The 24,666-nt window shown below is 37.5% G+C and overlaps 2 protein-coding genes across 3 annotated transcripts; both read left to right on the forward strand.

Annotated features, from left to right (window-relative positions):
- Positions 1 to 2,253: 2,253 nt before the first annotated feature.
- Positions 2,254 to 9,292, forward strand: hus1 (HUS1 checkpoint clamp component). Of its 2 annotated transcripts, none has more exons than XM_028434039.1 (8): positions 2,254 to 2,401; positions 3,096 to 3,223; positions 3,440 to 3,616; positions 6,253 to 6,360; positions 6,492 to 6,566; positions 7,129 to 7,228; positions 7,302 to 7,418; positions 8,593 to 9,292. In XM_028434039.1, the coding sequence occupies exons 1-8, from the start codon at positions 2,350 to 2,352 to the stop codon at positions 8,673 to 8,675; spliced, it is 840 nt and encodes a 279-aa protein (XP_028289840.1). In that variant the 5' UTR covers positions 2,254 to 2,349; the 3' UTR covers positions 8,676 to 9,292. The 2 variants fall into 2 exon arrangements, with proteins under 2 accessions (XP_028289840.1, XP_028289841.1); XM_028434040.1 differs by having other exon boundaries at positions 7,138 to 7,228.
- A 1,850-nt stretch (positions 9,293 to 11,142) lies between these two features.
- On the forward strand, positions 11,143 to 19,838 carry chrnd (cholinergic receptor, nicotinic, delta (muscle)). Its single transcript, XM_028434014.1, has 12 exons — positions 11,143 to 11,280; positions 12,613 to 12,758; positions 14,685 to 14,729; positions 14,813 to 14,922; positions 15,761 to 15,916; positions 16,142 to 16,251; positions 16,740 to 16,940; positions 17,457 to 17,568; positions 17,709 to 17,823; positions 18,807 to 19,017; positions 19,090 to 19,208; positions 19,434 to 19,838. Exons 1-12 carry the CDS (start codon positions 11,220 to 11,222, stop codon positions 19,626 to 19,628), a joined length of 1,581 nt encoding a protein of 526 aa, XP_028289815.1. The 5' UTR covers positions 11,143 to 11,219; the 3' UTR covers positions 19,629 to 19,838.
- Positions 19,839 to 24,666: the final 4,828 nt, after the last annotated feature.

Here is a 24,666-nt window from a genome sequence, read left to right on the forward strand (position 1 = left end):
AGGTTTTAGACACGCTTCAGGACATTTTTTAGACCAGATTAAATGGTTTTAAATATAATTGTAAACCAGTGGGCGTGTTCCCACTCAACGTTCTTGAAGCCAGAATACAGCGTTTAGGGGCGTTTCCATCCTGTAAATTTGACGTCATTTGGAGTCTGCGCAGTAATGTCCGGTGGGAGGAGCCCTGGTAACACGCCCCGCCCATTTAGCGTACTGTCCTGATGACTTACGCAGCCCAGTTACGCCATGATAATAAGTATTTTTTCCGCTGGAAATTCTACCAACGACTGCAGAACAACTCATTTTAACGGCTCAAAAAAGACGAAAAAACGAAACAAAAAATTTAAACGTCGTCTCAGCGTTCCTTCACGACGTAACTGCTATTCACAAAGAGAGCTACGCAAGACCCGCAGCTGTCAATCATCGTCATATATAACGTAATATCCTGTTTTTCAACCTCAAATAACTTATTTAAAACAACGTTCACATAAAAATGAGCACTTGAACACAATGTATGGTGATAATAACTAATGATCACAGCAGAGTTTAGCTTTGGAAAAAAATGATGTGACGAATACTTTAGATTTACAGTTTGACCCACATCCCATCTGTTATCATTGAGGAGGCGGGGTTTATGACCTATACTGCAGCCAGTCAGCAGGGGGAGCTCTAAAAATATAGCTTCACTCCACCAGGAGTTTGTCCTGTTCATTCTTTTTACAGTCTATGGTTTTAACTGGTTTTAGACTGAGTTTTAAGTTGAGTTTTCTACCAAATTTTGAAGTAGTTTTCAACTGGTTTCAGTTTATTTAGACTGGTTACAGACATTAAACTTTAATTTAATCAATTACATTTTTTGATTATTTGATTTATTTATTTCAATGAAAACAAGATATACAAAAAAAGACATAACAAAAGCTTCCATTTTGAATGAAAAGGAGCAAAATGAGGAAAAGTCTTAAAATATCTGCCACGCTTCAAAAAACATTGATCAACAAATCATGACATGTATTATAAGAAATCCAAATATATCAAACAAGCTGCTAAAGAACATCTTCCAATAAAACACATTCACCAAAGAGCTTTAATGTTTCTATTAAACAGAAGGAAAAGGCTTTGGTTTCTCTGTTGAGATTGTTCCATAAACTAATTACTTTTACTGAGTTTTTAATACATTTCAGCACAAGTTTTAAACCAGATTAGGTTTAGTTTTAAACGGAGTTCATGGTTTCACACATTCATACTGGATCCAGAGTTAGTTAGACTGTGTTTCACACTGGTTTTAGACTACATTTCAGACTGAGTTTTAAATCTATCATTGACCAATTTTAGACTGAGATCAGACTGGGTTCTAAACTGATTTTAAAATAAACTTTTAAAAGGTTTCAGACTGGGATTTAGACTGGTTAAGATTCTCGTCTAGTTTTAGAATGGGCATTTCATTGGTTTAGACTAGAATGAGTTTCAAACCGTTTTCAGACAGTGTTAAACTGGTTTTAGACTTGTATTGAGGTGGTTTGAGACTAAGTTATTGACTGGGTTTAGAACAGGTTTTAGACTGCGCTTTAAACTAGTTTCAGACAAATTTTCAAACTGATTTTAGACTGGGTTTGAGGATGTTTTAAACAGGTTTGGGACCATAATAAAGGGTTTTGTGAGTGTCTTTAAACTGGTTTGAGGTTGTTTTATTAGAGACACTTTGAAACTTGAGCAGATCCTGATGAGGAGAACTAGAAACCTTCCCTGTTAATCTCAGAAACACTCAGGTAAAACCTACGAAGTAGAAAGTCTCAAAGATTTACATTTGTATGGACTTTTTCAACAAAAGGTGTGATTTTATTCTAATGAACTTTATTTTTTAACATGGAAGGATGGAAGAATTAAACAAAGAGTGAAAGGCTTTTTTTAAGACAGTGTTGGTTCCCTCTAGTGGGAAACTACAGCCACTACAGTGGAATAATTAAACTAATCATAAACCATTGTTTAAGCAATTAAAGCTCAATATACTTTGTTTATCATAGTAATGCAATGGAAGATTGTGTTTGTTCAATTTGAGATATTTTCATTATTTTCTCCTCGTTTCTGCTTTAATATAATTAATGTAACATAATGAGTTAATTCATTATTAAAATGCTATACTGATATTAGTTGTTTTTGTTTGATTTATTATTTGACATTTTGTATTTGTGAGTTTCAGAAAAACGTATTTTTTAAAGCGGAACCTTTTGTTGTCCACGTTCTGTTTCCAACGGACTGAATTCGCGGTGTTCCCTTTAAAGTCGTCCCTCCTGTAGTCAGTGCAGATAAACAACTAAACAGGCCTGTAAACAACTAAACTAACTACCCGATATGAAGTTTAGAGGAAAAATCATCGACATCGCCTGTTTGAACCACTTCAGCCGTGAGTCCCGCTGCTCTCTGTCCGCTTTGAAACGCAGCTAACCCGGTTAGCTTCACCACCGAAGCTCCCTGAAAAACCATCAACCAGCGCGGAAAACATTTCTTTAGCTACTGCTGGAATCTGAAATATCACACGTTCTTTAAAAGTCAAAGCCTTTCACAAGTCAAAGTGTGTCTTTTATTCGGCTTTAGCAGTTTGTCTCAAATCTTTTAATAAATCCATTTAAAGCAAAATTTTGGTGTAATTTACTGTCACTTAAAAAGCTGTTATTTACATAGAGATAAGGTGTGGAGGAATTTTATTATTTAATTAAGAATGAAATATTTTTGTTCAATCTGTATGTGTTACTTGATTCATCTTTTGATAGTTTTTGTTGCATTTAATCACATTTAATAAAAATATTAGCATTTAGCAACAAATGTTACTGATTTAAAAAATGAGAATAAAGTTAAAAATGAGTCTGTCGAAATAATCAGAAAATGTAGTGAATGAATAGTTTATAATCCATATTAGAAATCTACCATGTTAGAAAATAAGTTATAGTTTATTAAAAAATAATTAGAAAACATTTTAAAATCAAATTAAAAAATACAGCCAAGAAAACAACTAAGTACCAAAAGTCAAAATGTTTCCAAACACCTTAAATAAATTATAGTTGTCTGATTAATTCTGATGTTGTCATTTTCATCCTCAGGCGTTGTCACGACGATCGCTAAACTGACTAAGACCTGCGTCCTTCGGCTGACGCCAGACAACCTGTTCTTTGTCCTGTCGGGGAAAGTAGCCAATGGAGGCGTCAGCATGTGGTGTGAGCTGTCACAGGTAGGAACAGCAGCACGGTCTATCAGCTCAGCTGGTCATACTTTATTTAAGAAAAAGAAACCAGTCTCTGTATAACATGGCCACCAGTCAAACCTTAACACCGACGGAGAGGCAGAGCTTCATGTGTCAGAAACTTGTCATGAGATAACATTGTATAAAAGTTACGGACTGCAGCTTTAAATGCTGTGTTAAAGGAAGTGTGATGTGTGTGTTTAGGGGAACTTCTTTGATGAGTACCAGATGGAGGGCGTGTCCTCTGAGGACAATGAGATCTGTCTAGAGCTGAGTCCAGAGAACCTTTCCAGGGCCCTGAAGACGGTCCAGAACGCCAAGAGTGTGAAAGTGAAGCTGACAAAGAAACACTGTCCGTGTGTGACTGTGTCTGCAGAACTGGTTAGTGAGTGTTCCTCTACACATGTTCCTCTACGTGTTCCTCTACAAGTCTACATGTTCTTCTACACGTGTTCCTCTACGTGTTCCTCATTGTTCCTCTACAAGTCTACATGTTCTTCTACGTGTTCCACTACAAGTCTACATGTTCTTCTACACATGTTCCTCTACGTGTTCCTCTACAAGTCTACATGTTCCTCTACACGTGTTCCTCTACGTGTTCCTCTACAAGTCTACGTGTTCCTCTACACATGTTCCTCATTGTTCCTCTACAAGTCTACATGTTCTTCTACACGTGTTCCTCCACGTGTTCCTCTACAAGTCTACGTGTTCCTCTACACATGTTCCTCTACACATCTTCCTCTACGTGTTCCTCATTGTTCCTCTACAAGTCTACATGTTCCTCTACACATGTTCCTCTACACATGTTCCTCTACGTGTTCCTCATTGTTCCTCTACAAGTCTACATGTTCCTCTACACGTGTTCCTCTACACATGTTCCTCTACGTGTTCCTCATTGTTCCTCTACAAGTCTACATGTTCCTCTACACGTGTTCCTCTCCACATGTTCTTCTACACGTGTTCCTCTACATGTTCCTCTACACGTGTTCCTCTACAAGTCTACATGTTCTTCTACACGTGTTCCTCTACACATGTTCCTCTACGTGTTCCTCATTGTTCCTCTAGAAGTCTACATGTTCCTCTACGTGTTCCTCATTGTTCCTCTACAAGTCTACATGTTCCTCTACAAGTCTACATGTTCCTCTACACATGTTCCTCTACACATGTTCCTCTACGTGTTCCTCATTGTTCCTCTACAAGTCTACATGTTCCTCTACACGTGTTCCTCTACACATGTTCCTCTACGTGTTCCTCATTGTTCCTCTACAAGTCTACATGTTCCTCTACACGTGTTCCTCTCCACATGTTCTTCTACACATGTTCTTCTACACGTGTTCCTCTACATGTTCCTCTACACGTGTTCCTCTACAAGTCTACATGTTCTTCTACACGTGTTCCTCTACACATGTTCCTCTACGTGTTCCTCATTGTTCCTCTAGAAGTCTACATGTTCCTCTACACATGTTCCTCTACGTGTTCCTCATTGTTCCTCTAGAAGTCTACATGTTCTTCTACACGTGTTCCTCTACACGTGTTCCTCTACGTGTTCCTCTACAAGTCTACGTGTTCCTCTACACATGTTCCTCATTGTTCCTCTACAAGTCTACATGTTCTTCTACACGTGTTCCTCCACGTGTTCCTCTACAAGTCTACGTGTTCCTCTACACATGTTCCTCTACACATCTTCCTCTACGTGTTCCTCATTGTTCCTCTACAAGTCTACATGTTCCTCTACACATGTTCCTCTACACATGTTCCTCTACGTGTTCCTCATTGTTCCTCTACAAGTCTACATGTTCCTCTACACGTGTTCCTCTCCACATGTTCTTCTACACATGTTCTTCTACACGTGTTCCTCTACATGTTCCTCTACACGTGTTCCTCTACAAGTCTACATGTTCTTCTACACGTGTTCCTCTACACATGTTCCTCTACGTGTTCCTCATTGTTCCTCTAGAAGTCTACATGTTCCTCTACGTGTTCCTCATTGTTCCTCTACAAGTCTACATGTTCCTCTACAAGTCTACATGTTCCTCTACACATGTTCCTCTACACATGTTCCTCTACGTGTTCCTCATTGTTCCTCTACAAGTCTACATGTTCCTCTACACGTGTTCCTCTACACATGTTCCTCTACGTGTTCCTCATTGTTCCTCTACAAGTCTACATGTTCCTCTACACGTGTTCCTCTCCACATGTTCTTCTACACATGTTCTTCTACACGTGTTCCTCTACATGTTCCTCTACACGTGTTCCTCTACAAGTCTACATGTTCTTCTACACGTGTTCCTCTACACATGTTCCTCTACGTGTTCCTCATTGTTCCTCTAGAAGTCTACATGTTCTTCTACACGTGTTCCTCTACGTCAGTGGTTCTCAAACTTTTTTGGCTCAGTACCCCCTTTCTCTTATTTCTGAATCCAAGTCTCCCCTTTGTCTACATTTGCTTAGAAAACTATTTAAAAACATCTATCTATAGTTGTTTATAAATAGCTGTCTTAGCAAAATGTGTGTTACCACTCATTAGTTCTATCATTATGTTGATATTATTATTATTACTATTATAATAACACATTTTAAAGATATCATTTAGTAAATAAGTGGAAATAAACAGTATTTAATGCAGTGGTTTCCAACCTTTTTTGAATCCTGACTTCATTTTCATATCAAGAACTTCTGGCAACATTTTTTTATAAAATTAATTTTTGATCACGTTTGAGCTCAGATTTTTTTTACTGCATTTTTTTTTTAAACTATATTTATATTTCACAAAGTAAAAGTATAGAATAGTTAAAAAAGATTAAAAATCTATTTTAATTTTTCAGAAATTTCAGTCGACCTTAAGGTTGAAAAACACTGATTTATTTCTATAGTTTTTTATCATGACTGGTCATCTCACGCCTGGGGTGGAACCGTCTTGGTTGTTCATGTTCCTCTTTCTCTAAAGTACCCCCTGTAGTGCCATCGTGTACCTCCATTTGAGAAACACTGATCTCCATGTTCCTCTCCATGTCCAGCCCACTCTGTCCAGCGTGAGCCGGGTCGTGACCCACGACGTTCCGGTCGAAGTCATTCCTCGGAGACTCTGGCACGAGCTGAAGGAACCGAGTGTTCCAGACTTCCACGTGAGTCACTTCCTCCTGAGTCACTTCCTCCTGAGTCACTTCCTTTTCAGTAACTTCCTCCTGAGTCACTTCCTCCTAAATCACTTCCACCTGAGTTGGCTCCGCCCCCGTTAATCTACGTTGTTCCTCAGGTGAGCATCTACCTGCCGCCTCTAAAGACCATGAAGAACGTGGTGGACCGCATGAAGAACCTTTCCAACTTCCTGGTAGGACCTGCCAAATTAAGAGCCTGCACACATAATGGAAAGAAAATGATGCTCAAGATCTTTTGTTCTTGCCCTGTGGCTGTAATTTGACACCAGCATCCTCACTTTTTTGGATACATGTCATCAAAGCACTGTGTAATTTGACACCTGACTCAGACTTTGTTGAATATTTCTGCTCAAAAAAGAGGAAAAAAGTTATTTATTTCTGCAACAAAACCAGAACTATTAGAAATGTTTATTTCTGTTTTGTAATTTGACACCAGCCTCATTTTTTTTTCCATTAATAAGATACTATGTTAAAAGCTTCTACTCACAAAAGCCTTATTTTGAAATGAGATTGTAGAAATAGCTGCCATAGAAATACTAGGTCTGTTGATAAACAGATTCTACTTTTGGTAATTTGACACCAGCCTCCTTTTCTTTACATTCATTTTAGGCTTTTTTCAACATTTCCATGAATAAAAAAAATACTTTAATCAACATTATAGTGAGGGCAACTGTAGTCTGAGTTAAAGCTGCGTCAGTGTGCTGTAGTTTGACACCAGCCTCGTCTGTCTGTGAGGTGGTGGAGGCCAACCTGAACGGAGAGATGAACCTGAAGATCGAGACTGATCTGGTTTCCGTGACAACTCACTTCAAAGACCTGGGGAACCCTCCGTGGGGTAAAGTCTGCGTCTCTCTCTCTTTAAACTCACCTGGTTCTGTTCTGGCTGCTGATTGGTCCGTCCCTGTCAGGTGGAGGCTCTGAGGGCGGGGCTGACCCAGAGGGCATGGCGGAGGCTCGTGTGGACATCAGGAGGCTGCAGCAGTTCCTCATGGGACAACAGGTCACCCCCACTAAGGCCATGTGCAGTAAGAGAACCTGTAAACCTCCCCCAGGCTGCTCCGTGCACGCTCTCACCTAGGGCTGGGCGATATATCTACATTCATGATATATCCAGTTTGCTATTTTGGGGACATAGAAAATGATACAATATCACTTATATGGATATATATATATTATTATTTGTCTCTTATTTAGTATTAAACACTGGTTTGAGGAGTAGCTCAGATAGATGATCTAACCAGACCTTCAGGCCTGTTCCCTGAACCCATGTAGCCCAACTCCTGCACAACATAATCATGTCATATACAACGTAGCCCTACAGTGAATTTTACCTCCTGTTGAGGAATAATATATAAATACAATATTTGCATTTCATGACAAAAACCAAAGTGAGGATGCAGGTCCCACGTCATTGAACACAGCATTAGCTTAGCATTACCGTTATCTAGCATTAGCCTATCATAGCAATAGCTAACATTAGTTAACATTCGTATTACCCAAGCATTAGCATTTGCTAGCATTATCATTAGCCTTGCATTAGCTTAATATTATCATTTTCTAGTATTAGCTTAGCATTAACCTCATATTAGCATTAGCCTAATATTATCATTAGCTAGCAATAGCTTAGTATTAGCCTAGCATTAGTAATAGTACCCACTATGACAATTTGCGTACCCCACTTTGAAAACCTAGGATCTACAAAACTCACTCACACGTGCTGTCCCTTAGAGGAGAAAAAACTAAAGTGGAACATGTTGTGTAGCTGTTTGTTAATAAATGTCCCATTGTGTATTTTTTGGTGTGTATGTTGTTCTTGGTTTTTTGTTGACTCATTTTGCTTTTTTTTGTGTTAATTTTGAACTTCTTTTTGTTATTTTGTGCATTTTTCTGTTCATTTGTGTTTTTGTATTAATTTTGTGTATTTTTTGCTATGATTTTGTGTGTTTACTTTTGGGACCACTAGTTGTCCATGTTTGTGATAAATGCAGATAAAGTTATTTATTTTTAATCAATCTTAAAGCCTTGTGATTTTATTTTAGCCTGTGTGGTATTTAGCATCAGCTAGTTTAACCCTGAATGTTCTTTGTGGTAAAACTGTTTAATGAAAATAATCTAGATTTATATTGTAAATATATATATTGCCATTGTGAGATATGAATTATATATTGTCCTTGTCTCCGTGCACGTTGTTGTTCTCAGACATCGTCCATCAGAGGATCCTCCACCTCGTCGTCCTCCATGACGACGCCTCCCTGCAGTACTTCATCCCCGCCGTGGCCTAGACTTCCTGTTCCTGTCCCCTTCACAATAAAAGCTCTGAAAAGGCTTCCACGGTGTCTCATCAGACCTCAGAGTTCAACCAGCTGGAGTCCGTCCAAGTAAACAAGCACACTGATTGGTCAGCCCGCAGTTTGTAATTTGACACCAGCTTCAGTGTGGATTCAAATATTACAGGTTAACAAAAAGAATATTTTCCCTGATTAGTCTTTTATTTTATAAGCTTCTAAACCTGTAGCATCCAGTGTTTTTGTAATTTGACACCAGCATCATCGTGGCGTTGCCAAAGACTTTTTATTAAGGAAAGGGTTAAAAAAATAACAGTGTTCTAAGATCGTTTTAACCTTAAAAACACAGCATTAAGTGCTTGTTATTTGACACCAGCATCATTGAGTGTTTACTGCAGGACTAAAAATGTCTGATTTAAAGATAATTCAATGGTTTCCTGTGATTCTGAGAATTATACTTTAAAAAGCTGTTAAACCTGCAGCGTCAAGTGTTTGTAATTTGACACCAGCCTCCCACCGTGTCTGTTATTATACTTGTTATTTAAAATTGTGGGATTGTTTAAATCTTTGTGTACAAGAAAAAAATTTTTACGTTAATAAAAATATTTTTTTGAGTTCTGTTATTTGATCTTTTCTTAAACATCTTATTTCATGAATTATTTTAGCGCCGGTGATGGGACACGATGCTAACAACAAAACTTAGACTAAAGCTAATGTGATTTTTTATTAAGAAGAAGGAAAACGTAAATGTCTGTGCACTGGTTTAATTGGTTATCATTATAACTGGTGACACTACATAAAAACACACTTCAGATGATCATTCCTAGAGTCAGGCACTAGATAACATGGTCTCTAGTTGTACCGTAACACCATTTAGAAGATTGGTGTTACAGATTGTTAGACACAATTTTACATCAAAGCACATGTAACCTAAAGCAGGAGGGTTGAATGTAAAACCTGTTGGGGTGTATTGATTCACTTGGTCATTGTTCTAACTGGTGACTTGTCCCTGACTTTATTGCTGTCTCTTAATGTCTATACTTTGAATCTAGATTAATCTACGTCAGCTGACTTCAACTAACCAAACATTCCCTGTCAGACAGGAGCTGTACTACGCACGTTGATCACCTATGATCACAACACGCTAATTTAAGCTAAGTGTTTACAGCCTCGCGACGTGCACATGAAAGGGGCGGAGATTGCAGCGTCTGACCAATCAATGGAGAGAACTGTCAGACTGAGCATCTTTACAATGAATGGAGGAACAATTTATGATCTTAAATAAATATAATAAATATAAATCCATGATGACAGCGAAGAGCAACAGTGTTAGTGCAGCGCACAGCAGGAGGCGGAGCTTTTATACTCGATTAGATCCACTTCATTACTTGGTACCGACCAGGATGATGAAGTTTAAAATGATGAATAATTTAAATCCATAATTCAGACCAAAGACAACCCTGTTGACAGGAAGATGCTGATACTGTTAATGTGTAAAAGTGTGAGATTATTTATGATATTAATCCATTAGATGATAAACTTTATTACAGCACACACATGTTTCTATTCACGTAGACCTGTTTATCACACACTGGGATGAGAACATACTGTTTATGTTCCTGTTGATAATATCAGCCCCAGCGTATGAATTAATTAATAATTCAGCCGTCTGCACACACAGGCTTCATCAGCTGACTGTAGATCAGTCCATTAGATATAAATCTAATTCTTTCCTAAATGATGTCATCAATAAATGAAAGGTCGTCTAAGAGATCGGATTGGTCAGGAGGCGGGGCATTAGCACTTGCTAACAGCCAAGCCTGAGCCAAACCTGATCACGACCAGGTTAGCGTTCAGCATTAGTTGCCGTAGTGATGAAGCTCAGCGCCAGCTTTGTAGTGTAGGAAACACTGACTAAATCCTGGAAGTTAGCGTGATAAGAGCTAATCTAGATTCGTAGCTTACCCCCCAAGTGTTTACTTGTTTGCTCACAAAATAATAACACACTTCAAATTTCAGTTTTTACAACATCTGTCCTTTGCATCAGTCACAAGATCACACGATCACCAGTTGAACCTTAACACTAATTAGTAGCTCAGCTTTTTTTTAAGTTCAGTATTTTCCTGCTTTGAAAGCTACAGGTACAAACTTCAGTGGTTTAGATGAGTGTGTGTGTGTGTGTGTGTGTGATCACACCGTTCACTCACAGTGCACACACACGCACATAGACTTTGGGGAGGGGGCGGGGTACTCTGCTATTTTCTCCTCAGTTAGTTTGCAGCTGCTGTGTCACTCAGCCTGTGTGTGTGTGTGTGTGTGTGTGTGTGTGTGTGTGTGTGTGTGTGTGTGATCACACCGTTCACTCACAGTGCACACACACGCACATAGACTTTGGGGAGGGGGCGGGGTACTCTGCTATTTTCTCCTCAGTTAGTTTGCAGCTGCTGTGTCACTCAGCGTGTGTGTGTGTGTGTGTGTGTGTGTGTGTGTGTGTGACAGAGCAGAAACACTGGGAGTTGTCAGTCACAGAGTCACAGAAACATGGTGGGGGTCCAAACGCTGGTCCTGGAGGCCGTTGTTCTGCTCGCTCTGCTGCCCTCGGGTGAGTTTGAAACGCTTCAGAATCATTTCATTTTATTTGTCATTGGACAAGAAAAGCATAATGTTTCCTTAAAGTGTGAGACCTCTGCTCTTTATTCCCTTCAAACACTTATTTTTATTTATTAATAATAATAATAATAATAATAATAATAATACTACACTTATTGACTCACTAACCCTGTTAACGTTTGGCTGTAATTTGTATAAATGTGTGTTTTTTTAAATTGAATTCAAACCATTTCCTGTCCTCGTTTTTCGTCTGAGCTTTGCTACGTTTTTATGTTTGGTTGTTTTTTGTTGTCGTTGTTTTTCAATATTTTTATCTTGATATAATATTAATAAACAAACGTGTTAAAATAGTTTGATTTGTGTTCCAAATGTATTTATTTATTTTTGTATTTACTGTATTTATTTATATTTTTTAATTAATAGTTTTTTCATTTACTTTTTGTTTATTGATTTAATCATCTATTGTTCATTAATTCATTTATCAAAATACATTAAATGCTTATATATCTTTATTTATTTAATCATGTAGTATTCACTTATTTTTGTATTCAAACATACACTGATTATTTATTATTCATACATTTAGTGTTTATTTATTGTATGTTATTTCATAATTTAATTCATTTAATCATGTATTATTATTGTATTTCATCATATATGAATTACTTATCTATTGTTTATCTAATTAGTCTTGCATTAAACTTGTTTCTGTATATTATTGTTTTCGTTTATCATTTAATTATTTAAATTGTTTTACATTTTTATCTGTACTGTATATTTTTTAAGCACAAGTAGTTAATTTTCTGGCTAATTTTGAGGTAAGGGGCGTGGCATAATGTGAAACGAGCCAATCAGAAGTCATCTCTGTGCAGGCAGTTGATAGTGTTTATAAGCATCAGTCAAAGTGAAATGAGTCCAACTGGTTGTGAACCTCTCTATGGGAACAGCTGCGACGCTGTGAAATCCGATCACCTTGAACGTAACATTCCTAAACAATGTTGAAGGTCATCAGCTGCTCCAGTTGTCCTTTTACAAAGTCAAATATGGCTGAATTTTTCATTATTTCACTTTAAAAACAATCTTTTTTTTAAACCCACACAGCAAACACTTTGGTGTTGTGTCACCATGTGGTAACATACTACAATAAATGTTGAAATGAAACTGTTTAAAGGTGTCTAATCGACCTTGATTGTGTGTGTGTGTGTGTGTGTGTGTGTGTGTGTGTGTGTGTGTGTGTGTGTGTGTGTGTGTGTGTGTGTGTGTGTGTGTGTGTGTGTGTGTGTGTGTGTGTGTGTGTGTGTGTGTGTGTGTGTGTGTGTGTCAGAGTGTTGGGGTAGAAACGAGGAGGAACGTCTCATCAACTATCTCCTCAAAGATAGAGGTTATAAGAAAGACCTTCGTCCTGTGAAGCGTCAGCAGGACACGGTGGATGTTTTCATCGCTCTCACACTCTCCAACCTCATCTCTCTGGTACACTAACTACATCTATAAATTATATTAAAACTAACTTATTCATCAAACTTTAATAAATACTGAAACATTAGGCTGAACTTAACTAAAATGAGACGAAATGGGATCAAAAAACGATTAAAAATGTGTATTTTCTGCCCTCTGTGGTTCAGACTAATTACTGGTTCATTAATAAGATCTGCACTGTGAATTAATTTTCATACTGAAATGCTAATGCTAGCAGTTAGCTTATTTAGCTAGTGATAGCTACTCCTAACTTTCATATGCTAAAAGATTGGCAGTCCAGATGCTAATCCTAGCCTAATAAGATAATAATTACACTAAAGACAGATGCTAATGCTAAATGTGACATAGCTAAGCTAACACACAGCTGTGTTAGCTTAGCTAATGGTAAAACACAGCTTTGTAAGCTTAGCTATAGAAGGTTTTCACAGCGCGTCATCAACCCGGAAGTCGTCATTTTGGAGATAAGCAGCATGTTTACAAACGAGCAAATCTTGAATTTTGAGATGAAATGATGAAATATTGCTGTGTTTTTGGCTGTAATAATCAATCAGACCGTGAAATACATGTGGAGTTTTATAGACTGACAATAGTTCTAACAGATCAGGAAGAACAATGTCTGTATTTTATAGTCAGTAGTTTAACTCACCGTTGTTGCACCAGTTGTTATTGTGTTTATGTAAACACCACCGCCATCATCTCCTGTTTTACATTTACAGTTTGTTCTCCAGGGAACAGACATTAGAACACAGGATGGAAGGACGCGGCGTTCTCTGAGGATTAGCTTTTAGCTTGGTTGCTAGCCCCGCCCCTGCTTCTGATCACACCGCTTACGTCTCCTCCGTTAGCGGACACCGCTGGTACGAGGCTCCGCTGCTTCCTGGGCCGCTGGATGTAGCCAGCGTAGCAATCCGAGGCTCAAGGTCCAGAGTAGTCGCGTCTAACGGACTGTAATTGTTTGATTTGCCTAAAGCTAAGATTACCTGCTGGTCGTATAGTATTTTATAGTAACTATGCTGCACGTTCACTGTGAAATTAGTAGAACTGACTGAGTTGTCTGCTGATAAACAGTTTATCTGTTGCTAACGCGAACTTCTGCAGCCGCAGCCGACCTCCAAACTTCTATAAGATTTAAGTTCTTCCGCTGTCTTTCCGGGTCGTCATTGATCCAAGATGAGGGAGCGACTCGTATGGATCTGCACCACCAATAAAACCAATATCGTGCCCTTTCCTGCGGACCAAGTCCTTCCCTGTATACCTTTGCATCTGTAACGCATTTAGAGGAGCTTTTCTATGATTTATCTCTGGCAGAGAACACCTCTAGTGTCAACATCTGCTTACCTCCAACATGGCCGTGCATATGGGTTACTGCCCAGAAAGTGACGTCTGTGAAAACCCTCTATAATAACACTAAAGACAGATGCTAATGCTAAATGTGACGTAGCTAAGCTAACAGATGTGTTTTACCTAGTTTAGCTAACAGAGCTGACCCTTTATTTCTGACATACAGTATATATTTAAAAACGGTAGTTAAGCCTCAGAGAGAGGCTAATGCTAAATGTGATGTAAAATCCACTCACACTGGAAACAATAATTAATGCTAAAAGTTCTTGTTGCTAGTAACATAAATGATAATACTAGAATTAGTAACTTTGGAATAATTATTTTCACTAATTCTACTAAATGTATATATATTTTTAAAAGGCAGTTTAAGGTTTGTTTTATATGAATAATAAAGTCAGGATTCTCCTGCTCTAAATTATGTTTCCATCAAAACAGTTCAAAAGCATAAAAATGTCAGAAAATCGGCAACAAAGATAATTTAATTGTAATACCAGTTTGTGCCACCAGATGGCCCTTTGGAAGAAAGAAAAAAAATGACAATTATTAGTTATATGTGAACTTTGTCTGTGTTGTTTGTAGAAAGAAGTGGATGAAACTCTGCTGACAAACGTGTGGATTGAGCACGTATGTAAACATACGTTAATAATCATTAAAACGTTCTTTATACTTTCTCCCTGAGTAGTTTATGTCTTATGTGTTTATTTTAGACGTGGTACGACTACAGACTGTCCTGGAACGAGTCTGAGTTTGATGGAATCAGTGTTATTCGTCTCCCCTCCACCATGTTGTGGCTGCCAGAGATCGTTCTGGAAAACAAGTGAGAAAATATGAGGAAATGGGATTTAATCTTTAGTCAGTGCTGGGTGTTTATCTTTAGCTACGCTAACAGAGATCAGTGGTTATTAATAGTAAAGCTAATAGTGTGCCGTTTGTATCTTTAGCTAAGCTAGCACAGCTGTGTTTTACCTATAGCTAAGCTAACGCAGCTGTGTTTTACCTATAGCTAAGCTAACGCAGCTGTATTTTACCTATAGCTAAGCTAGCACAGCTGTGTTTTACCTATAGCTAAGCTAACGCAGCTGTGTTTTACCTATAGCTAAGCTAGTACAGCTGTGTTTTACCTATAGCTAAGCTAGTACAGCTGTGTTTTACCTATAGCTAAGCTAATACAGCTGTGTTTTACCTATAGTTAAGCTAACGCAGCTGTGTTTTACCTATAGCTAAACTAGCACAGCTGTGTTTTACCTATAGCTAAGCTAACACAGCTGTATTTTACCTATAGCTAAGCTAGCACAGCTGTGTTTTACCTATAGCTAAGCTAGCACAGCTGTGTTTTAACTACAACTAAGCTAGCACAGCTGTGTTTTACCTATAGCTTAGCTAACACAGCTGTGTTTTACCTAAAGCTAAGCTAGCAGAGCTGTGTTTTACCTATAGCTAAGCTAGCACAGCTGTGTTTTACCTATAGCTACGCTAGCACAGCTGTGTTTTACCTTTAGCTAAGCTAACACAGCTGTGTTTTACCTATAGCTAAGCTAAGACAGCTGTTATTTTATCTTTAGATAAGCTTAAAATTGTGTTTTTATTCATATTGAAGCTAATATGTTTGTGTTTTTATTCATATTGAAGCTAATATGTTTGTGTTTTTGTTTCAGTAATGACGCCCAGTTTGAGATTGCCTACTACTGTAACGTGCTGGTTTATCCTGACGGTCTCTGTTATTGGCTTCCTCCGGCCATCTTCCGCTCGTCCTGCTCCATCAACGTCAACTACTTTCCCTTCGACTGGCAGAACTGCACGCTTAAATTTGTGTGAGACCCTGAGAAATCATCAAACTCAGATTATAGTAGAAACAAGTTTAGGTCTGAACCATTGAATCTATTGTACTTTATTATTGTTGCATCTACAGCCAGTTTAATCACAAACATCATCTAGTGATGATTTTAAGAACTCTTCCCTTGCTATTTATTGAGTCTAAGTTTAGTTTGAGCCAGGTGAGATAGTACAGTACTTCAAAGGCTGACATGGTCTTACAGGTCCCTGACCTACAACGCTAAGGAGATCAGAATGCAGCTGAAGACGGAGGAGGATGAGACCAGTAAATGGACGGTGGAGTGGATCGTTATCGACCCTGAAGGATTCACAGGTTCACAGTTTATCTCTTTACATCCAAAACAACGCCACTACATATTTACAGTTACTCAATTAGGACATATAAAAGTCAGAATTATGAAATAAGTCATTTATCATCTCAGATTCTAAGATAATGAGATAAAATTACATAAAAATTACATTGAAAGTCAAAACTATATTTTAGGTAAAATCATAATTAAAGTGTTAATATAAAATACAAGATTGCATATTTTTGAGATTAAGTTCTAATCATAAGATATCTCATAACTGAGATAAAAATAATAATTACAAAATAAATTCATGATTATGAAATCAAAAGTCATAAATAAGAGACATTTGATACTGATGAGATAAATATCTTATATCTTGGCTTATCTACTATATAGATACATATTTTACAACCATAACTTTTTATCATCCATCCAAATATCTGGAGCCTCCAGTTTTATTTATAAGTTAATCTTTAATGATGTTAATCTTTAATGATGTTAATCTGTGCAGAGAACGGAGAATGGGAGATCATCCACAGACCAGCCAAGAAGAACATCTACAAACACATCCCCATGGAGAGCAACAAGCACCAGGACGTCACCTTCTACCTGGTCATAAAACGCAAACCTCTGTTTTACATCGTCAACATCATCATCCCCTGTGTCCTCATCTCCTTCCTGGCTTCACTGGTCTACTACCTGCCTGCTGACAGTCAGTGGGGCCGCACACCTCCACTTTACCACACCTCCACTATACCACACCTCCGCTTTACCACACCTCCACTATACCACACCTCCACTATACCACACCTCCACTATACCACACCTCCACTATACCACACCTCCACTTTACCACACCTCCACTATACCACACCTCCACTATACCACACCTCCACTATACCACACCTCCACTATACCACACCTCCACTATACCACACCTCCACTATACCACACCTCCACTATACCACACCTCCGCTTTACCACACCTCCACTATACCACACCTCCACTATACCACACCTCCACTATACCACACCTCCACTTTACCACACCTCCACTATACCACACCTCCACTATACCACACCTCCACTATACCACACCTCCACTATACCACACCTCCACTTTACCACACCTCCACTATACCACACCTCCACTTTACCATAACTGTCTTTGACTCTACAAGACCTTAACCCTGTGTCGCCATGGTAACCGCCTGTGTGTTGTGAACAGGTGGTGAGAAGATGACTCTGTCCATCTCGGTGCTTCTGGCTCAGTCTGTTTTCCTGCTCCTGATCTCACAGAGACTCCCAGAGACGTCCATGTCTGTCCCTCTCATCGTCAAGTAAGACTAACTGCACTATATATATATATATATATATATATATGTATTTCTTGTTAATATTTATTTATGGATGTACAGTATGTTTGTGTTTATTTTTCCCTGAATCTTACTGCGTGTGCGTGTGCGTGTGTGTGTTTCAGGTACTTAATGTTCATCATGGTTCTGGTCACGTTCGTTGTGTTAAACTGCGTTGTGGTTCTCAACCTGCACTTCAGGACCCCGAGCACGCACGTCATGTCTGAGTGGACCAAGAAGGTGAACAACACAACAAACACACAATCACACACACAACAGGAAGTAGTTTGGGATGTTTTTGGAGTCATTTTGTTGTTAATGAATAAAGATAATTTTGTGTGTTTCTGTTGTTGTTTAATATGTTGTGCTCTCTGAAGGAACTTTATACCACTGACCAGTTCTACATGTTTTGGTTAGCTTAGCACGTAGCGACGCTGGCTGAGCAAGGTCAAAGGGTAAATGGGCGGTGCTACATTACAGCAGGTTGAGTTATTGGTTAGAATGTTTTTAAAAAGCGTTATCTGCCAACAGCTGGGACCGATAGCTAGTGCGTTTTATTTGCGTTGTGTTAACTGTACGTTATGTTAACTGTGCATTGAGTTCAATGTGCGTTGTGTTAACTGTACATTATGTTGTAAGTTAACTGTACCTTATGGTAACTGTGCATTAGGCTAACTATACGATGCGTTAACTGTACGTTATGTTAACCTTACGTTGGGTTAACTGTGTGTTGCGTAAATGTACGTTAGGCTAACTATACGCTGCGTTAACTATTCGTTGCATTAACTGTGCATTGCGTTAACTGTACGTTATGTTAACTGTACGTTATGTTAACTGTATGTTGCGTTAACTGCGCATTGCGTTAACTGTACGTTAGGTTAACTGTACGTTGCGTTAACTGCGCATTGTGTTAACTGTACGTTAGGTTAACTGTACATTAGGTTAACTGCGCGTTGCGTTAACTGTACGTTAGGCTAACTACGTTGCGTTAACTGTGCATTGCGTTAATTGTGCGTTGCGTTAACTGTGCGTTGCGTTTTAACTGTACGTTCTGTTAACTGTACGTTAGGTTAACTGTGTATTGCGTGAACTGTACGTTGTGTTCACTGTACGTTATGTTGTAAGGTATGTTAACTGTACGTTACGTTAACTGTGCGTTGCGTTAACTGTTAGCTAAGTATTAGCTCTACGTTCTGAGTGCTTCTGTCTCTCTTTGTCTTCAGTTCTTCCTGGAGCGTCTTCCTCGAATCTTACGGATGTCGCGTCCTGCCGAAGAGGAGCCTCAGTGGGATGGAGCGTTGCCACGGCGATCTAGCTCAGTGGGCTACATCGCCTCGGCTGAGGAGTATTACAGCGTGAAGAGTCGCAGTGAGCTGATGTTTGAGAAGCAGTCGGAGCGACACGGGCTGATGAAAAGGCCCACGCACGCTGCAGGTTTAACACCTTTACCGGCCACGCCTCCTACAGGTAGTGGATGGTAAAGTCTTAATACTTCTTCTTCTGTAGTGGTGAAGCCTCCAGATGATGGAGGCGTGACTGATCAGCTGTATGGTGAGATGAAGCCAGCGGTGGACGGAGCTAACTACATCATCAAACACATCCGCAACAAGAACGACTACAACGAGGTCTTTTTATTTATTTATTTTATTCTACTAAAATAAAGCTAAACTAAACTCTATTTTTATTACAACAATAATAGCAATAATAGTATTTCTTTATTTCAATTGTATTTCTTGATTCTGAAATTAATGTTATTTAACAATAATAATGATAATAATAATAAAACTGATAATAACAATAATATAAATAATGTTGATAGTGATAATATTAATAATAATTGTGTCTAACAGGAGAAAGATAACTGGAGTGGTATTGCCCGTACAGTGGACCGTCTGTGTCTGTTCCTGGTGACTCCAGTCATGACTCTGGGAACCATCATTATCTTCATGATGGGACAATATAACCACCCCCCCCACCTGCCCTTTAACGGTGACACACACGACTACACAGAGGCACACAAACGCCTGCTACACACCTCACAATAACACACACACGACTACACAAACGCCTGCTACACACCTCACAATAACACACACACGACTACACAAACGCCTGCTAAACAACACACAGTGATACACACAACTACACATGCTGTAACACGCACAAATACACAATGTAACACACACTGTAACATTATCATTATTATTATTATTATTTTGTTTGTGTGCTTTGAATAAACGTCTTTAATCAGATAATCTTTGTCGTGTGTTGTGGGGAAACTGGTGCCCATTTTAACTGGTGACTTACTGCAGCTAACACCAGGTCACATGATCACCAGGTCATTTAAAACACTGGTGTCAAACTAAGAGTTTTGAGATAGCCAGGAGTGATGTTTATTTTCTTTATTGTATTCAAAGTTTGTAGAGGAAACGAGTCAGGAGAGCAAATTTCAAAATAAAACAAACACACCAGGGCCTTTATTATTTCTAAACGAGACAAACTTTATTTACAGAGGAAATGCAGAGGTATAAATAGAGGCTGTGAGCATGTCCTTGGTGCTCTCCTATCAGATCTAAATGAATCAAAAATGATAAAACGTAGAAAGACAGAACAGAGCGTCAATAGCCTAAAATTAACCAAAGTTTCGAAACCGTCATCAAAATTGTACGAAATCTGTTGAAGGAGTAAAATGCAAAAAACTGTACAAAATAAATCCAAAGCATTCTCACAATTAAATTAAGTAAAACAAATTTTAATTTCAGATTAGTTATGTTGATAGTTAAAATAAGAATAACATTCACACATTTACGTATTTGGAAATTTAAACTTGGCAACCTGTATCTGGATTTGTTGACAAGTTTAATAAAGCAGGAAAAACAGAAGACTGACCCTGACCTTAAATATGACCTTGAGCGAAGGCCAAGGTCACACATTGAAAGGAAATGTTGTTCATTATTACCAGTGGCCAAGTTATAGGGAAAAAGTATTTTTTTTGTGACGTCATGAACTTTGACCCCTACTGATCTTTTTACTGGTCGTACAGCTTTGGTCCATGTAAATAAAATATTCTACTTGAGATGAACTTTTCATAAATGTAAGCATCAAACTTGTACGATAAATATTGGTAAAGATATGGACATTTTTGGTTTTTGATACTTCACGCAACCTTGACCTTGACATTTTGGCTCCAAAAAAGGTCGACTGCACATCGTTGACATTGTCCCTATGAGACAACGTACGTCATTAATAGTGTAGGAGGAGTTACAGGACAAAGGAGTTGTATGAGAAGTTGTATGAGAACAATGTATTTAGCAATTTTCAATTGCTAAATACATGTGCTTTTTGTCACTAAGGGGGCGGGGCTTTACAATTCTTTAAACGTAAGTTTTCAATAATAGTCCCACTGAAACAACAAAGCTTTAGTCCCTTAAAGTTTTCCCAATATGAGATGAAAACGACTCGTCTCCTATTGTAACGCGCCTCAGCTAGCATTTTCAGGTTTAGCTAATTAGCATCTTTCTTCACATGGTCGCGTTCAGTTTTCTGCTGACGTTTTTTCCTTAATCTCCATCTCCACCACGTCGCGTGTCGTCTCCACGCTGTCGTCTCGTTTGGTCTCACTCACTGTGAGAGAGTCGATGGAAACAAATAAATGTTATTATTTATTAAACAAGAAGACATTATACAACTTTATATATGCTCATAACGTCATGGCTCCTCCCTTTATATTATTTATTAACGTCTTTGTTCTATAAACTTAGCTGTTTTTCCTCATTTGTCCCCTAGGGGCACTCTTCTGCACTGTTTTAGATCAAATATGAAATAAGAAAACCAAAGACAACGAGGATGTGCCTTATTCGTGTATTTTTTTTAAAATCTTTCACTATTTATTTTATTCCTTTGCCTTTTAAGTCATATTTTATTCAAATTTATAGTGAAAAGTCATTGTATTTACAAGACAGTGATAACTTTTACAGTCCAACCTAAAGTATATTATTTACTTTTTTGTTGTTGATATATTTACTCAGCAGATTAATAACTCATTCAACACAAAGTATTGAATTTAAAGTTTTTTTTATTTTTATTTCAATCTTTATATTTAATATATTGTCTTTAATGTATTTTACTTTTTATTTGTAATTCATTTAATTGTAATGTTTCTCATATTTATATGGCAGATTACTTTTTTGTATTTAATGTATTTCATTTTTAATTAATTAATTAAATTATGTTCAATATATGTATTAATTTTTTATATTCAATATATTTACACAGCAGAATGTTAACTTTAACAGCCTAAAATATTTTATTTATTGCATTTTTATTCATACATTTTTTTTAATGTAAGCGGTAATCTGTAGTTGTTATTGCTTTTGCAGATTTAATGTAATCTGTATAATATTCTCTAAAAAGTAAATAAATACATTTAGATCAATGTTTTTAAATGTTTAAAATAAATAAAGTTTTTATTAAAAAATTCAAATAATCTATTTTGAAAAGATTAATTAACTTTGTATTGATTGTTTTGGTTTTGTCTACATTTACATTTAGCTTTTTGTTTAAATATGTTTGCTTCTCCTTATGAATAATTCACCTTTACAGGCTTTGTATGAAAACGTGGTGAAAGAGACGAGGATGACGGAGCAGAGCAGGACGATGACATAGATGTAGATGTTCTCCTTCAGATCTAGAAAAAACACACAGACTTGTTATTTATATTTACAACAAACTTTCAATCCTCCAGTATAAACCAGTATAAACATAAACCAGTATAAACATATAAACCAGTATAAACATATAAACCAGTATAAACATAAACCAGTATAAACATAAACCAGTATAAACATATAAACCAGTATAAACATAAACCAGTATAAACATATAAACCAGTATAAACATAAACCAGTATAAACATAAACCAGTATAAACATATAAACCAGTATAAACATATAAACCAGTATAAACATATAAATCAGTATAAACCAGTATAAACATAAACCAGTATAAACATATACAGTAAATCAGTATAAACATATAAACCAATATAAACATATACAGTAAATCAGTATAAACATATAAACCAGTATAAACATATACAGTAAATCAGTATAAACATATACAGTAAATCAGTATAAACATATAAACCAGTATAAACATATACAGTAAATCAGTATAAACCAGTATAAACATATAAATCAGTATAAACATATACAGTAAATCAGTATAAACATATAAACCAGTATAAACATATAAATCAGTATAAACATATACAGTAAATCAGTATAAACATATAAACCAGTATAAACATATAAATCAGTATAAACCAATATGAAAAATATCAAAGATTTAGCATTCCTATGAGATGAACACTCCTGTTTATGTTGAACAAACTAGTCCAGGGGTCTGCAACCTGCGGCTCTGGAGCCTCATGTGGCTCTTTGACTCTTTTGCAATGGCTCTCTATAGCTTTCAAAATTACTGAAATAAATAATTATTTTCTTACAGAGGGTATTAATGATTAATGATTTTGACACCAAATAAAATCACGATATATAACAATTTGTCAACCTAAAAATAAATCACATTGTGCAATAAATCTGCCACCTTTCTACTTCACCTCCTGAAACATCACCTGACCATCAACTTTCCTTGCACTTGTGGTTCACCTTAAGTTTTAAATCCCTGGTAAGAAACTAAATCAACTAAAAGACTATTCTGGAAGTAAATATACATTTTAATTGTGTAAAACTGCTAACATGTCAGCTAAATATGCATGTTTGAGATGTGGCAAGAAATTAGCAAATTAGCAGATTCAAGTTATTTTTCTGTAGTCCTTCAAATACATTATTTAAAAAAAAATATTCTTTACATAACATTATCCGATATAATTTTAACTGTATAGAATTTTACACACTATGTTGTCTTCATTAAAAAGGTATTTTTTTCGAGGACTTTAATCCGTGAGATGAGGCAAAATGGCTCTTTTGAGAGTAAAGGTTACAGATCCCTGAACTAGTCAATGCTCAATGGCAGATGAAAGATAATACTGTGTCTTTAAACCTTAAAGTCTAGTTTAAAATAATGAGTCTCAGTTTAGATCGTGGTTGATTTTAACTAAATGTGAACTTTAGATTAAAGAGTTTTTTCACTTCTGGTTTAACCATGTGATCAGACATCTTTACATGTTTACGTTATTAATCTTCAGGTAGATTACTGCCCCCTGGTGGCCTGGAGGGTAGAAGCCTCCCGCCCTGCTCCACTTTCATCTGTTTAAACCAGTTTAATCTGTCTAAACTGGTTTAAACCGGTTTAAATTGGTGTAAACTTGTTACCTATGGTGACTTCGGTCCAGGTGATGTAGGTTTCCTCTGCCGTGCTAACCTCGCACGTGTAGATTCCTGCGATCTTGAGCGCCATGCCGTGAACGTGGAGGCTGGTCGCTACTGACAGGCTGGCAAAGACATGAGCCTTCCATTGATCCTCAACCTGGACCTGTGACCTCTGATCGGTGACGTTGATGGTCACGATGGTGTCTGAACGGCTGTACCTCCACGTCATGTTGAAGCTCTGCAGGACGTGTGTGGGTAAAATGCACAGGATGACCACGTTACTGCCTGGATACGCTGAGATGGTCTCTGCACAAGAAAAGATCAACATCAGCCAATCAGAGGCAAAGAATTAGTCTGTTTAACGTTTAAAGGTATGTTCACACCTAACGCGACTGAAGCCACTACATTACATTCAAAATTAATGTAAATGACGCGACCTCCCTTCAAGTGACAAGACTTGCACAATTCCAGCAACAAGGTCCCAATGACCTCATCGCTCAAAGTTGAAAAATGTGAACTTTTCAAACGACATCTCCCCCCCGTCCTTCACTGTCTGTAGAGCCCATAGTGCCACCATGTTCCAGCGATTCATCATGGGTGATTGAGGCGACTGCATCATTTCAGTCGCGACTTCACGACTTTAGTGACTCTGACGTCTAGATTTCGTTCTAAATCAATGTAAATGATGCAACTTTGTCGCGTGTCCTGAATTGCTGTAAGTCTCTGTGTGTTTGGATTAACGGTGTTTAAAATA

This window comes from Gouania willdenowi, chromosome 20, assembly GCF_900634775.1.
Source record: "Gouania willdenowi chromosome 20, fGouWil2.1, whole genome shotgun sequence".
In the NCBI taxonomy this organism is placed as follows: Eukaryota; Metazoa; Chordata; class Actinopteri; order Blenniiformes; family Gobiesocidae; genus Gouania; species Gouania willdenowi.